We start from the raw sequence: 16,561 nt of genomic DNA, 5'->3' as shown, positions 1-16,561 counted from the left end.
ATGAACCCAAAGGAGGGTTAAATACCACCATCTGCCTTCAGATTATCCTGGTAAAACCCTTATTGGAGCTGTAGTTTATAAATTGACGTACTATGGCTCATGGGTAAGATGTACATTTAGTCAAGACTCTGAGAAAAGGACAGGTGTTGGTTCCAGCCAGAACCTCTGAAGGAAGAATAAAACACAGAGTAACACAGGAGGTAAGATGCTTTCCTACTCAGCCACTGTGCACCCTATCCTCACACCTAAGACGTTACTACAGACAATTGAGGGTGATGAGTGTTAAGCACGAGGTAGGATCACGCTGCAGAAGAACTAAAACAAGTCACAGAACTGCTGTGGCTGCAGAGCCAAGTCACTGAAGGACACTCATGTCCCAAAGAGAGGCTGGTGTCAACATTTCATGCTTTCTCTCTCTGTAGGCCGTTTGTTCAGTCATATTCCCCTGGAAGTCCTTCAAGCTCTGGATTTTTCATTTGCCTTTAGGGCTCCATAGCAGACAAGTCCAAACGTTCTGTGATTTCCTGTCTAACCAGTCAGCAGGCTACAACCCAAAGAGTTCAAATCACTTCAATAAGAGAGAAGGAACCAGAGAAAAGGATGCGTGTCTCCGTGTGCCTTTGGGATTATTCTCAGATGGTACAGCTTGCAATTTCCTGAAGAAACCCCCAAATGCACCGTACAATGAAATATTTAAAGACTCGATACTGTTCACGTGTAAAAGCTACAAAGTAACCTACTTCACATCATCCAAACCCGTTACAAGCTTGAAAATACATAAGGTGCAATGCTGGAAATGGCTGAAATCTGCACATTTTCTAATGTATATGGAGGTTTTCTGTCAGCCTGTCCAAAATGCCACACTCAACCTCTACAGAAAAACATTCAGTTGCTAAAACATCTGCTAGCGCTGGAAAAAAATCATCAAAAAGTGACTCCTTGGTCATGAAGAACTCTTATGGCAAAGAAAAACCGTGTGCACTTGGTCCATGAGGGGCTCTTTGGTTTAAACAGGAACTAATGCCCGGTAACACGAGTTTAAATTCTCTTGTTTGGTTACAACTGCACGGGTTGAAAGGCCTGATATGACGAGTCCACTTCATCTCTAAAAACCTATCAGATCTTCATCCTTCTGCCTCTGGAATGTGGCGCAGATCATTGTCAACACACATCGCTATCGTTCTCTGTTTTTAAGATTCTGGGAGATTTTTCTGATTCCTAATTGCACCTCAGTGTTGAACTCTGAGAGACCCCCCCCACTGTCTCCTCTGAAATCATACCCGCTTGATGAATCATTCAAAAAGTGTCACAACATTAAAAACAAAAGTGTTTGCACATTTTGCCAGCCTGAAGCTTCACAAGCTTGCAGACGTCTCAGGTTTCCATCTTGGTTCAGGACCTTCAGGATGAATTCTCCCGTAGATCCAGTCGACTCGGGGTGAATCCTCTTAAAGGCACAGGGATGTTTGAGGGTAGCAGTCATCTGCTCTTCAGAGTTATTATAATGCTTTAATCAGTGAGAACACGGCTAACCTGCCTCATAGTTCACTACAGTACAAAAGTGAAGGAAGAACAAACTCATAAAACAAACTAGATTACAAAATGAAAGCTGCTTTCTGATCCAGCCAGCACTCTGACTTGCCTCTGGCATTGTCCATCTCCCCAATAAGCTAATAGAAAAAAAAGAGATTGTAACAAGTTTATTTGCATATTTTTTCTGCCCCAGAGGTTTGGAATAATGCTCCAGTTTGTCTTGCAGCTCAGTTCTAGATTGTGAGTCTTCACATTTCAGGTTGTCAGAGTCGTTTTCCCTTCCTCGTCCACTGCCACGGAGACAACAGGTCTGCAGAGAAACAGAGTGAAGAGGTCAGAATGAAGCGACGACACACACAGTTACTTTTGAGGACGTCAGTTCTTACTGTCAACGAATCTCTTTATGACGAAAGAAACCTAACTTTTACCATCCACCTCCAGCTTTGCTTCGTCTCATTCAGTGTCCGAAACCAAAGTTAAATTTTTATTCCTCAAAACCTTGAGCTCTGTGAGTTTACTCAGCACAAATCTTCTCTTTCTTTTTTCACAGGCAGAGAGGTTTAATTTTACTCTTTGTAGTTCTTCAAAATCAAAACTGAACAAGGACATGATGTCAAAATAAGTCCCAGGTTGCTCGATTATTCTGCAGAGCAGTGGGAAGCAACGACCTCAGGAAAGAGCAGCTGCACTGGAATCGCCTTACTGGACAAATATCATGTTTTCTGTTCTCTGAACCGATAATGTTGGGATTTGCTGTAGGTTCAACTAAATAAACTGCAACACCTTGTGCATTTAGGATTTGCTTAGACATTTAATATTTAAAAATGTAGTAACTTATTTACATTTCTAGAAGTGGTTTTGGTTCTGGTATAGGGTGAGATAATGTCCATCAACCACAATGGTCTGTCCAGTTATCCAGCTATAATTTTTGTGTATATATTTAGTCCTGTGGCACAATAATTTTTTAGAAAATCATACATTTTCAAAGGCAAGCTCCATGTTGTTTATTTTGAGCCCTATAAAAGAAATTGTTCACTTGGTAGGTGAAAAAGGTACAAAGAAAAAAAATATATAGATCCACTTATCTATAAATATACAGTAATATACATACAGCAAGAACAAGACAGCTATCTTTTCATTGGCCTTAAAATTACGCAAATAAGAACAACAAATATAAATTTGCTTAATGGAAACAACATTGTCAAAAGAACACGTTTCTCAATAAAGACTTTTGAGTTAAAATGAAGTAGTTTTTCAGCTGCATCAAAAGTATTGTAAACTGCAATGGAAGCACTTTTTTTTCTTTTTTCAAATCATGAGTCATGTGATCAACAACCAGATATTGTCACTGGCGCAAACCATGAAGAAGACAACAGGAAGTAGTTGGAGCATCATGGCGCGGCAGGGTTTTGTTATTCACATGTCCTTTTAATTGTGTTTGTAATTCAATTACAACACCTCAAATGTGAAATTGTGGCGTTGTCACCAAAGTTTTGGACTTCATGCTCCATGAAGACCATGGACTTTATGTTCCTCCTTAGCACTGTGAGAGCTGCTCTGCGTTGTGCTCAGTTCATGTTCAGACTGAACTTCCATCCCTCTTCCAAACAGATACAGGTTTGTTCTCTCTAGATTATCTCCAAGGGAGGCGTTGCTGGACAACAGACTGGCAGAGAAATTTGTCAAATACATCTAAAAATATAGATGAAACATCAACTTATATATAATGAGATTTCAATATTCCAGAGTAAAATCATCTATGTTTTTATGTTAATATTCATGAATGAAAATATGTGAAATAATTTTTTGAAATTTCCAAATATAGACTTTTTTGTTTTTTTTAACAAATATTCAGTTTACATTAATTTGTTGCATGCATGGGCCACATACATAGTACCTAGTTTAGAATGGTCCTAACCAACTGTACAAGTATTGGCACCATATGTCATCAAAATGCTAAATCCATCATGTATTCGTATGTGTGGAATCAAACAGGATATGTGGCTGTGCTTGAGCAGAAGGGAAGGAGACCAAGTGTTGTTGTGGGGAAGCGTCTCAGCTGTAGTTTGCTCCTGGAGGGAAGCTTGCTGAACCTGCGTCCATGTTGCGTTCAGCGCTCGGCTCTAAGAATAGCCCAGCAGCTGCTCGTTCCCCTTTTATAAGTTGCATAACAGCGGAGCACATGTTAGGAATACAAGCTCAGTAGGGGGCATGCGAGCTGGAGAGCCTCAACCAATCCCACTGCATCCACTCCGTACTGCTGACTCAGGATTTCTAGTATATCACCTCTAAACTTGTGCATAGTTTTTATTCAAATCTGTCAATCAGGAAAAAAACACAAACCACCCAGACAGTAAACATGTAATTTGAGGCTATATTCAACTCCATCAACTTTGGGCTTAGTCCACTTCTTCCCAACAGAAAGATAAGACTGCCTCCATCTGACTCCAAGTTTCAGCAGCAATTAAAACATCTTAATTGCTCAGGAATATTTTGATTATTTTTACTTGATCAATTACAATCTGATTACCTACAAAGAGTTCTTCAGTAAGCACAACAAGACCAGCCTTGTCATATGTTCTGTAAGACCAGTACTGTCTCTTTCCTCCTATAAACTGCTCATGTCTGAGTCTAATGCCTGACCTGACCAGTGTTGAAATGTTTCAAAGCTCTTTTGTTTAATTGCAAGAGAAAATGATTGGAGAACAGTCAAAGAAGCCCAAATAAGAAGAAAGTGGAAGCGAATATTCCCTCTTATCTGCATTTCAATTTGCTTATAACAATGCCCTGCATCACCAGCCTTTTGACGACATGGAGCTAAGTTTACATCATCAGCAGTTTCATAGAAAAGCTGATGAAACGTGTTGATTTGCATGTTTTACCACCTCAAAACAACTCAGAGCCAGCAGGAAAGCCAACGTTCCCCCTCTAATGGAAATGAAGGGAACTGTTAGCATCGTAAGCATACAAATGAGAGCTGTTCAAATTAAAAGCAGATGTTCCTGTTCCACCTCAGCTCTATCTCATCTCACACTTCAAGTGTATTTCACAGCTTAAAGTCCTGATTTAAAGGCTACATTTCCATGAGACCACTGTCTGGTATTTTCAGATGTTGATTGGAGAAAAGTTCCATGTTTCGACCTCAAGTCAATCTATTGTTCATGCCAAGCCGCTAAGTGGCGCTATGATTTTTGCACGTCATTGAACATGCATGCACTTGTAACTCTTCGCTTCCATTTCATTCGCTTCCACCTCATTGTAAAAGCAACCCGTCCAACCAAGCAACAAAGATCTGTTCTTCAGCAGGAATTGTGTTAAACTCAACAGGTTAAGTGGCAGAGCGCAGCACAATGCTGTCTGCCATTGTTATTGTTATCTGCCTATGCATGTGTAGAATGGACCCTGCAATCGTTCATTCTGCGCCTCCATGGGGGATCGGCTCACTTCGAGATATCGCGCCCAAAACCATCTGACGTGAGAGACTCCTGTCACTAGAGACGTGTAAACAAATATCTAGACCACACCAAAAGTGTTATACTTTCACTCAAAATTACATTTTTATTGCAGTGGGAACATCTCATTCATCCATTCATCTTCTGCTGCTGCTGCTGATCAGGGGTCAGGTTGCGGGGGCAGCAGCCCAAGTAGAGAAAACAAATTGATCGATAAATCAAGCCTTTTGACTCAGCTCTCTCTTCACCGTTACAGCACCCACTTGACTGTAGACCCCACTCCAATTTTCATTCTTTCATTTGTGAACAAGATCCTGAGATACTTGAACTATTCCACTTGGGGCAGGACCTCTTCCCCGACCCAGAATAGACACTCTTCTCTTTTCCAACCCTTTTCGTTCTCATAATGTCAAATTATGACTGTCGCTATCCTACGTCATACCTGGGTTTTAAAGTAATATTTATGCTGTGATATTTACAAAATGTCAGATCTTCTTGGCAGAAGAATGCAACTACTTTTTATACAAGCGTAAGTAAAACCTGGCAATAAGTGTTGAGTCACTTATTTCTTAACTATGGAGAAAAAAAAGTTTGGGAAACTCAATGGACTAAAAATCTGATATTCCATTTAATTTTTAGGGCACACACACATAACCGCAAGAACAGTCAAGCTTAACTTTTTTTAATTTTTTTTAGCTGGACCTTAAAAGCAGGAAAAAGTACAATACATTTTCCAGTTTAAACACTGGCAGAGACACAGGATTTCCAGATCCCTCCTTATTTCAGCAGATGCTGCCACTGCCCCTTTTCATCAATTATTCACACTTAGAGAGACTGCTTTTCTACCTTATTATTCACAAAATGATCCCATTAACATCACAAAGGCACGACAATGTAACCCCACAAAGCATGTGACAGATCCCTTAGACTTAAAGGGGATTGAGAAGTGTAAACCAATTAGATCCAACACAGTCACCATGAATGAGGACAGCAGACTGGAAAAGATGTGGACAAATGTTATTCTAAAGCACGGCGTAGCCACAGTTAAGCCTCTGCTATCCATGAACTGTACATTTCTATAGAAAAGAAGAGATAATAGACCAAATTTATGACCAGACTCAGGCTTTTCCTCTTCCTTAATTTAAGTCTGATTCATTTTACCGCAACTTTTAACGCTATAGATCTGGGAATCTATTTTTGTGAATTTTCTGCTCAATTCTGTTAAACTTTCTGATAAACAAAAACACACTGAGGTGTTTTAGTCGACCAGTTATGCAACAGCTCGCTTGTGTAACTGGCTCTGAATCCCAGAAGAGACATTTTTTTACAGCCTCCCCAATCACTGAACCCAGACTTTTACAAGCATGCTATGGGCACAAATGTGATGGACGCTGCCAATTCTCAGAGAGGTGCCTCCCCCCGGTTCCCCAACTGCTGTTCAGAACATGTTGTACAGTACAGTGTCCTTCAGAGGAGCACCATCAAAAGTTTGTATTATCTGAATACAAATGCGTTTGAGGATCAAACTGCAAAGCAGCAAAGCCTTGGAGGCATTGGCATATTCATGAGAACCGCTCTGCGCGGTGAAATGCCTCGACTTGTAGAACGATTATCAGTGCTGTCAATTGAAAAATAAAAAAATTAATTGATTGCTGAAGTAATGAGTATGCACACAGGAAGAGAGGAGCTATCAGAGCAGTGGCCTGTTTAAGACAGAGAGGCGTAAGCTTGGCACGCAGCGAGGGGACACAATGTTCCTGACCAAAGCCTCCATAAGCCTTGAACCTGCAGCACTCGCTGTCCAGCAGTGGAATCAGATGGGAGTTTGAGGACTGATCAGATGGACGTCAAAATAAAAACATGCACATGATTTTCAATATTCTGATTTCACCTAAAGGCAGCTATGAATGACATTTTCACTATAAGAGCACTTATAAAGACCCAACACAGTAAAGCACAAATACTAATTACCAATCGGGTCGACACGATTCATTGGATGATTTCAGAACCTCAATGTTTAAAATTCTTCAAGGGAAATGGTCTGTATTGAAGGTTCATTAAACAGTTTTACTATTTATCTTGCTGTGTTCCTGCTGGATAATGGTTCCGGCTGGAACACAGCACTTCCAGTGCTAAATGCTATTAGCATCTGTGCAGGGAGGCGGCGGGGGACAGAAAGAACTGCCACCAAGAAAGAGACAAAAACTGTCAACAGTATGGGATCGCTTTAAATAGAAAAGATTGCACAGCTCACACAGTGTGTGTACTGCAGAGCAGAACTGGTGTTTCACGTCAACTTGACCCCCGACCTCAGCAGGAAACATCCATTACATGCATGGAGTTCACTGCTGGCTGCTGGGATCTGATATGCAATACATGTACAAGAAAATACTTTTAGGCTAACATTACATGCCCTTGCTGAATAAAAAGAGAATCTACCTGAAATAAAATAACTAAAAAGTGCAGTAAATTAGAAACGTCTATTTAAAAAAAATGGTTTTTACACTTCAAACTTGACTGAAGGTGATGTTTGAATTGTATTGTTTTTATTAAGGCTTATAGACTATATAATAAAAATAGATACAATAAAATGTTTTCTTATTAGGGAACAGAATAGGTTTTTTTAAAAATTTTTCTTTCATATCACTTTTATTAGCTAAAGTAGCAACTGCAGAACAGACAGTACTGCATGTGTATTTTTGTAAATGTGGATGCATTTACAGTGTATGTTTACATATTATTTTGACTTTATTCTCATAATTGAATTCTTTAAAATGTTCTTTGTGTGACTTAGTCATAGATTCTGCATAATGCAGGAGAAATAAAAGCAGGCTCCACGTTGCTCCATCATGCCTCGCAGGTTCAGCTGTGTTCATCCTGCCGTTGTCAGCTCCCTTCAGTTCAGCAGCTGCAGACATGAACACCCCAGGAGCAGGTCCAGCAGCCACTCCTCCCCTTCTTTCCAACACTAATCACTAATCCTTCTTTCCAACAGATGACAGCTTTATCAACTGAACCAGTGCTAGCCTGTTGCGTAACCATCTATCCCATCGTGCCACGAGAGAACGAGGCCAATCGGAGGCAGCAAGGAAACATCCCGATTGCTCTGCCCCGAGTGCCCCCCACCCTGAGCAGCTGGGTGGTGTTATGTCACAGCATGAGCAGCCTATTCTGATGAAGAGCTAACAGAATGGCTGAAAGGAGCGCCGAGCTAATTTGCCAAACAAACCCAGAACTCAGGCCTGGTCAGTGGAGAGTTTAGGTTCAAACAGCCTGCGCCCAGTTTGGGTCGCTGAGCATCCACTACCGTGGCAGTTTGATGTCATCCGGGGAGCTTCTGCTCCAAATAGCAAACTGAGACAATTAAAATCTTACATTTTATTGCACTGCTGCCACTACAAACACATTTTTACTAAAGAGTTTAGAGGGGAGAATTTACATGCAAGATTAAAATAATCTCTCTTTAGATTTAAAAATGTGGGCCGTTATCAGTTGTATAACTAACCTACCAACTGAAGTTGATGATCTAAATGAATGTGCCAACTATAATCATGATACAAATGTTCAAACTGTTTCACTCCTATTTTGTTGCAAGAGCGTGGAGCCGTTTGCCTTGTACATTAACGTGAACGAATTGAAGTTTAGGTCAGAGTGCATCTAAGATATCTACTGAAAGTAGGGCTGTATCGACTCTTCAAATGATTCAAGTATCTCAATTATTACAATTCCTGGAGGCATATTATTATCTACCTCAAAGTGCTAGCAGCTTAACGTCTAATTTTCAAGTTTGGTCCAGGAGAATTTTATTGACTTATGGTGTCTACTGATTGTTTTTCTGGGGATCAAAAGCAAGATGCATGGAGTCTCCTACCGGAGCTGCTTCCTGGTGGCCGGTTCAGAGCGAACGGCGGGGAAGCGTGCGGCGGGTGAGCGGATAGCCTGAACACAGCATTTGGCTGTGCTGTAGTTGATGCTTAACACAAGTGTAACTTTACAGACGAACCAGAAAATATATTTACCACCATTCCAGTCTCAGCAACTGGGTGGCACAGTGCATTGTGGCTGTACTGGTAGATGCGTTTCTGTGTGTGACGGAGGAGGCAAATTCAGTCGTCTACATGGAAACAAAAGTATGTGGATAGTGAGAGTTTGCCTATTAAACTGACTGAAGATGAATACATGAAGGGAAAACTTGTGTATAGACATCTTTGCAAGTCTCTTTGTGAGCCTGCCTCTATTATCCTACGAGTTTGGGGATTTATTTTTGTGTTAGTTGTCATGTGGCAGCCATTTTGTTTTTCCCTATAGAGTCTACATGGTTTAGCTGAAGCAGTATTTAAATGCCCTTATGTCCTTTCAGGAGGTCAGTCCGCCTTACTCAGTTTGGGGTTTTGTCAGTTTTCTCGTTGAGTTTAGCATTTTGAGTTGACTTCCTTTATTGGCAGGCCTGTCTAATTGTTGTGTTAATCATTCCTTGGGGGTAAATAAAATTAATTTCAGCGTCTCCATTCGGCACCGTTTGGTCCTTGACAATGGCACACCTCTATTCACAGCCTGCTGTTAGAGCACTTCACATAATGAGCATGCAATGCTAAAGACATTCGGTGACGACATCTTGTTTTGGGCTTCACTCACACATCACAGGTATTAACATCTAATCAAAGGCTGTTTGCCCTAAGGCTCAGATTGTACCCTTTCTGGTTCCCAGTGGCAGCATAAATGCTGACTTCCATTTCTGATCTGCAGCTCTCTGGTTACCACACCCTAAGTTTTCTTTTCTTTTTTTTTTTAATCCCGTTTGAAACAGGATTTTAAAAAAAAACAGAAAAAAAGGTTGAAAAATGTTTTGATTTCTATTTTGACTAGATTTAAAGCCCTGCACTCTAAAATGTGTTTTGGGCTGTAGTTAATTTTGTACACTTGTTTACATTAATCTCACTTAATTTATTTGGTCCAGTGATGACATGATGACAACTTACTTTCAATTAACTTAAAAGTTACAAAACTAACTGACTCAAATTAACTTGCATTCTAAAAAGTGCATTTCAAACAATTAAGTTCAACGCCGTGTTTGCATCCTATGTCTGACTTTATGACAAGATTCACCAGGGATGGATTCTGCACCAACTGTGACGGCACAGGGGTAGAGCACAACTCACATAAAGAGATCTTAGTCCTCATTGTGACCGTTGTAGGTTTGGTTCAAGCCTGATGATTTTCGCTCTCTGTCATGACCGACTTTCCTGTCTAACTACTCTAAAAGGCCGTCTGAGCCAAAAAAATGACTGAGTTGAATGAACGTAATGAATTGAATTAGTTAATCATAATATGTTGAGTTTATCTAACTCAACATATCAAACTTAATTGAATTACTTGCCACCAATTGAAGTAATTCAATTAAGTTGGTTCAGCTAATTTCTTTTTACAGTGTAGATAGGGGATGCTGCCCAGGTATGTTTGAAGTCGAACATAAGAAAACATGTTCACAATGTTAAATTCTCATGTTATTTATTTTTTTTATCTTTGAGAAATGCGAGAAAGTTAATACTTGTTAAAGAAAATTTCTACACAATTCCACTAGATTCTCATCTTTCTTCACTGCTTCTTTAGGGATTTCTCCTATTGAACTTGATTTCTCCGGTAAGATTTCAACCGGGCCAATCAGGAAACCGGAGCGTTAGTGATTGGGTAATATTCAAAACTAGAAATTACTTCTCAACAGTTAAGGGTCCAAACATTATGGACGAAGCAAAGAGTAGAACTTGCTTTCTCATCATCGCGCTCTTGTGCGCGAGTGTTGGTTCTAGTGGGCTGCTTTATCTGCTGACTGCTGCCCAGCCGCTCCGAATGTCTTTTTTCCTGCATTGAGCCTCAATGTAGCCAAACTCCATCAAGTGTTTGTTTTTTAAAAGGTATATTAGACCTGTTGTGTTGATGCATTTTGATGTGCTTCAACCCAAGGTATTTTGCCATCGCAATACGCAAACGTCCCTTGCGTTAAAGTTTCATACAACATTGTTTAGGATTTGTTGCTGCGCGCTTGCGCAGTGTGAAGGAAAGAGGAGATGAGCTGCACATTCAGGCTGCAAAGTGAGATACAGGTGATCGGTTTTGGTTATCGGCAACAAGAGACGGTGATCTGCGATCACCAATCATACACTTTTGATTGATCGGCACACCACTAATTACTACTAACATGGAAGAATGAGAGGCAGCCTACCTGGAGAGGAAATGGGTCCCTTCTTGGATCGGTTGGGGCAAAAAAGGAAAGGTTAGAAGTGTTTGTCATGCAGCAAAAGTGACTTGATCCATTCGTATTTCCAGTTGGAGAGCATCTGGTCGATCCTGAGGGTTTACTGCAAGCATGTCCATAAGGAGTTTCTTTACCCCTTCAGTCATAGAGCTCCTGGCCTTCTGAGGGATGTGCAGAACCATCTTAGGGTTCTCCAGCAGAGCTTCCCCAACAGGAATGATCTCAGAGCCCTGTCGAACGTAGGTGCCCAGTAGTTCACGCTTCGACTCTGCATCAATGAACGTGATTCTTTCGACCATTGCCCAAATGATGATGCCAAGGGCAAAGATGTCAGCTTTAGCTGTGTAGTGGCCCTCCCAAACCTCTGGGGCCATGTAAAAGTCTGAGCCGCAAGCTGACGATAACCAGAACTTGTTGATGTTGACAGTGTTGTACTGGTTGCTCCCTTTGCCACCTGCTCTCGCTGTAGGATCTTCTTCACTGGTCTTGGAGGTGAGTCCAGCACAAACCTTACTGAGACCAAAGTCTGCTACCTTAAGTACAGGTGAACCAGATTTCTGTGAAATGAGAATGTTGTCTGGCTTCAGATCCCGGTGGACAATGTTGTTCTTGTGAAGGAAAGCAATGGCACTTGTTAGCTGGAGCATGAAGCTGCTGTTGGTCTGGGGGTCGGGTCGCCGAGACAAGATGTACTGGTTGAGGTCCCCACCTTCACAGAACTCCATGACAAACCAAAGGTAGCATGGCTCCGCTGGGTAACCAAGGATGCGCTCACCTTAGGATTACAAGAACACAATACTTTGTTATAACTCTAAAAGTAAAAAAATCCCCAAAATATGAAATCAAAAATCAAATAATGCTCAAGAACAAGAACACAATTATTTTCACATTAGCTCAGCATTAATGGTACAAAACTTTCTACAACTCTAAAAGCAATGGCATTTTCCAAGAAAGCAAAGGTGGCAAGGTTCTATGCCATGGCTTAAAAATGTCCCAAGTCTCTCCAGTCATTCAGATGTCTCGCTTCAACCTGAAAAGCCAGAATTGGTTTATTCATTTACTTTCATTGAGGCACATTTTTCAGTACTTCTCCAGTTTCCCAAGCTCTTTCCAAGTTTTATCTTAGAGCGCTTTTTAATTTTTCCCACCAGTACTAACCTTATAATTCAGTTAGTGATTAAAACATAACTAAATAAAACAAACAACTGATAAGTCTTTGAACAACTTCCAGCAGATTAATCATGTCTCGTCAGGCACTGACAAAGGACCAGATGATAAAGTTGTCATCAGCCCTTTGAGAAAAGCCTTGTTAAAGTGACAAGATGGTGGTAAAAATCAACAAGAATGCCATTTAGGTTGATTCTTTGTTTACTTGTTAATGTAAGAAATGTTCTTAATGTTCCAGTAATTAAAACAAGTGGACTGCAATTGATTGAAATTGAGCTTTTCCATCAGTGCTCAACTAGAGCTAGTGTTGGAACCAGTTCTGAACTGGTTCCACAAAAGAACTGGTTTGGTTTTACGCCGCCTAAGAGCAAAGCCAGTCATGTCCTGACAGTGTTTCAAAAGGTTGATCCTCCCCTGCTGTATTCTGGGTTTATGCAAGTCTTGAATAGCATGGCAACAGCTTCTTTAAAATTACCACCTTGACTCATTAAATCCTTCAACAACTCCTTTATGTCGTTGAAAATACCAGCTATAACTACGCAGAACTTTGACCTGTTTAAACTCTCTGAAGGGTTAACTTCAGGATAGACAGTAGGAAGACAGGAGGCAGGCTGTTTTAAATCTGACAAATCAAAAATGAAACTGAACGCAGGGGTTTAAGATATGGCGCTCATTGCATTTATATTGGCTGAGTCCATTTTGAGCAGGTTCTATAACAGAAATAGTTCTATTGCAGAAAGTGATTCTTTCTTCAAGTCCAGCAGTGAACTAGTGTTGTGTTAGCACTACTTTTGGGGGGTCAAAACTCAAAGTCCTGCTTGTGCAAAGAATCAGTTTGGTGGAAATTGCTTTAAGAAACAGCCAATGTCCAAATAAAAGCTTAAATTATAAATGGATTACAGTTTGGCCGGTTACCTGTTGTGGTTTTACAAAGCCACGAGAGATACATGTTACTGATTAATGAGTTAATCTAAAGATGATTGATCTGATCAACTGATTAAAATACAATTTACATGAGGCCATTTTCTTAAAAACCAGAGCTTTTCTCTTGTATCGGGATCCCTTCTATCACATGAAGGGCTAAACGTTTCACAACATACTGAATTTAGAAAAAGAAGCTGAATTTTTGTGTCAGCTGTATTACACACTGACTGAAAACACAGAAATTTGTGGTTACCATATTAAACTTAAACATTTATGAAACAAGGACGTCTTGGGTGTAACTGGACATTATTAGATTAAAATTAGTCCCATTCAGTTCATTTATAAACTATTAACCAATAATTAATTATAAGTTGACTAAATGTTTGGATCCCCATCACGTTAGATATTTTGTATTTTAAAATGTAATCATGTTTTAACACCATGAAAATTTAAATATCATAGTTTCTCCAAAGGACTGAATATACAGTATTATACAGTAATATCTTTCTGTACATTTCTAATGAACATGATGACTAATTATCCAGCCCAGTTCTAAGGTCCCTTACAGTTCAGCGGTCCAGATTCGTTATCTGGTTATTCACCACTTGCTGTACTTTACAAATCAATGTAATATTTGTGTCACATAAGTTATTCCAATGGAAAACATGTGATATGTGTCCTTCCATAAAATGCAGGTGATTTATAGAACCAATGAGTACAACTCAGCAGAAACAATACAATCTGAACAATATGCATTAAATTGGAAATTTCACGATCTGGCTGCACTCACTGCAGCCATCTGCCTAAAATGTACAGGATGAACTGGTAGGCAAAATCAATTTGATTTAGTGTGATCCAAGAAACTAAAACACAAAGTTGATTTAATGTTATAGAACCCGTTTCATTCGGAACAGATCTCTATATAGTTGCAATCCACTGAGCTCACAGTAAAAACACAACACTTTGCGACTGGTTTCATGAAGGAGCAGTGACTGAGGCTTCAGTGAAACTAGACTCATGACGGAAGGAGGAAACCATGTCACTTGCACGCGTTGACCTGTCATGAAAACCACTGTGGAGTTGTTGTCACAAATCGTGCCATGCCTGCTTCTTTACTTCACACTCCTGAAACTCGCAAGAATCAGAGCAAAACAAACTACAATGTTTAAGCTGAAGGCTTTAACATTGTTGCTGTGATCCATTATTTTCTATTAGATCACAAAGTCTAGAAAAAATGTCGCTGAAGGATTTTACTTAGAGAGCCAGAACTGTGACACTTACATAACTGCGCTGCTATTAAAAGAAGAGTCGCAAACATAGCTTCTGGGTTTAGCTGGAAACATAGATTGAACTAGCAAAGGCTGAGTTAGTATCTATTATATAGAAACAGCATGATCAGCAAAATCACTAACTACGTCAGAAGAGACAGACGTAAATAGGTCAAGTAGAAACCCCAACCTGAGTTGAAAAATGTCTGGATCGCAACTCTGTGGCTGATTTTTTTATGTTTCTGAGTTTATGGCGCAGCATTAATGTTAAAAGTCTCAGTGTTTAGTCAGGAAGAAAGTCTCTAACATGCCATCAAGTAAGTACACCGTGTTCTTGTTTGCGCTGGAGGAAGCACAGCGTTCTCTTTGTGGCTCTTCTAGGTGATGTACAGCGACATCACCGTCAGATAGGAGGCTGCAGAAGGAAATCCAGACACCAGAGTAGAACAACAATTACAGTAAAAAAAAAAAAAACTGTGTAGATGCAAACTGCTTCATTTGAGTGCAGAGTCAGCAGCCAGCACCAGTAGGTCCTAATTTCACAAAGTTGCACTTTATTTTGAAATACAGAAAGTGATAAGATGTGATTGCTAGTTTTAGTAATGCAGGCTTGCATCCAATTAATTGGCTAAATCAGAGGCTTTCTATGCAGCAAGAACATCAAAGTTTGGCTAGAAGTTGTTGACACCAGTCAGCACATTTGCTCCTAAATAAACTCAATGCACAGGCCCCTGGGGCCCTTGTTTCAAGGCCATTGTGTGTTTTGCAGAAGAACAGCTACCTTTGAGGGAGGTCTCCACCAGCCGCAGATACTGCTTGGACTTCTTGTTACCGTGGCTCATCTTCTGGGCCAGGCCGTTCCGCTGCAGCACGCACTCCTCCAGTTGAACCACATTCTGGTGTCGGTTCTCCAGGCTCGTCAGGGCCCAGAACTCGGCCAATGCCAGTTCCACGTTCTCCGGGGCGTCGCACTGGAGCCTCTTCACCGCCACCCGGGCCCCGGTCCTGCGGGCCACGGCCTCGTACACCACCCCGTAGCTGCCCCGGCCCACCTCCCGCAGCAGGCTGTACCGCGGAGACACGGCGGCCGCCGCCGGCCTGGAGGGGTCACCCCGGAGGAAGGAGATGGAGAAGCAGTCCTCGTCCTCTTCCTCCTCCTCGTCCATGGCCTCGGCACGCTTGTTGTTGTTCCCCACGGTGAGGGAGCGGAGGACCTTCACCGCCTCCCGCTTCATCTTGGCGGCCGCGCCGCGCCTGCAGCTCCGCACTGCGCCGCTTACCTTCCTTCTTCTCTTCCCGTCGCGTATATCCATAGCTTATTTTTCGTCGAAAGTAAGCATGAGGCGATTGCGTGTTTATCTGTCATTACTTAAACTCTTGCCGTAATAAAAGTTAGCCGTTCTTCCTGGTCGAGGTCGGGAGAAGTTAAACCTCCGCCTGTCTAAAATGGCAGACTTTACTTCGAGCTGCTAAAAGGTTAAAAGTTGCCGATAAACCTGCCCGGTGCGCCACAGGCTGCCAGTCCAGATGTTCTAAATATTTGGGCTTCCTAAACAAAATGTTCCAGCTCGTACAGAGAACAGAGGGCGTGGCCAGCCGCAGCTCTGCTGCGCTTTGATTGGTGCAGAGAGAGAAACGCTGCCGGACATGCAGAAACTATTAAATGATTACTTGTTTTTATCAAGCTAGACACAGTTAATGAGTTAAGTTATAAAAACTTAGTAAATTGACTTGGATAAACTTAATGAGTTGAACTGGATGATCGTAATATATTGAGTTGGTCAGACGTGGGATACAAAAAATGGCATCAAACTCGATAATTTCAAGTAAAGTCAAAGTAAAAAGTTCCCTTACATTCATTTAAGTTAGAGTTGTAACTTTTACGGTAATTAAACACAAAAAAGTAAGTTTGGTTATCATTAAACCAAATTAAATAAGTGAGATTAATGTAAAAAAAAAAAAGT

General features: G+C 40.9%; 1 protein-coding gene across 1 annotated transcript; it reads right to left on the bottom strand.

Moving 5' to 3' along the window:
- Positions 1-16,169, bottom strand: stk35 (serine/threonine kinase 35). The gene is made up of 3 exons (XM_055048505.1): positions 15,379-16,169; positions 11,206-12,013; positions 1-1,843 (listed from the first exon to the last, which is right to left on the bottom strand). The coding sequence occupies exons 1-2, from the start codon at positions 15,908-15,910 to the stop codon at positions 11,271-11,273; spliced, it is 1,275 nt and encodes a 424-aa protein (XP_054904480.1). The 5' UTR covers positions 15,911-16,169; the 3' UTR covers positions 1-1,843; positions 11,206-11,270.
- Between the last annotated feature and the right edge of the window lie 392 nt (positions 16,170-16,561).

Source organism: Poeciliopsis prolifica, unplaced genomic scaffold, assembly GCF_027474105.1.
Source record: "Poeciliopsis prolifica strain line A6 unplaced genomic scaffold, Auburn_PproV2 SCAFFOLD027, whole genome shotgun sequence".
Lineage (NCBI taxonomy): Eukaryota > Metazoa > Chordata > Actinopteri > Cyprinodontiformes > Poeciliidae > Poeciliopsis > Poeciliopsis prolifica.
This window is presented reverse-complemented; position numbering and strand designations above follow the sequence as displayed.

Bases quoted from the DNA above. Each gene is read 5' to 3' on its own strand.
- stk35 (XM_055048505.1), bottom strand. From the start codon at position 15,910: ATGGATATACGCGACGGGAAGAGAAGAAGGAAGGTAAGCGGCGCAGTG. The intron at 12,014-15,378 runs GTAGCTGTTCTT...TGTAATCCTAAG, and splicing joins GGTGGAGACCTCCCTCAAAG to GTGAGCGCATCCTTGGTTAC.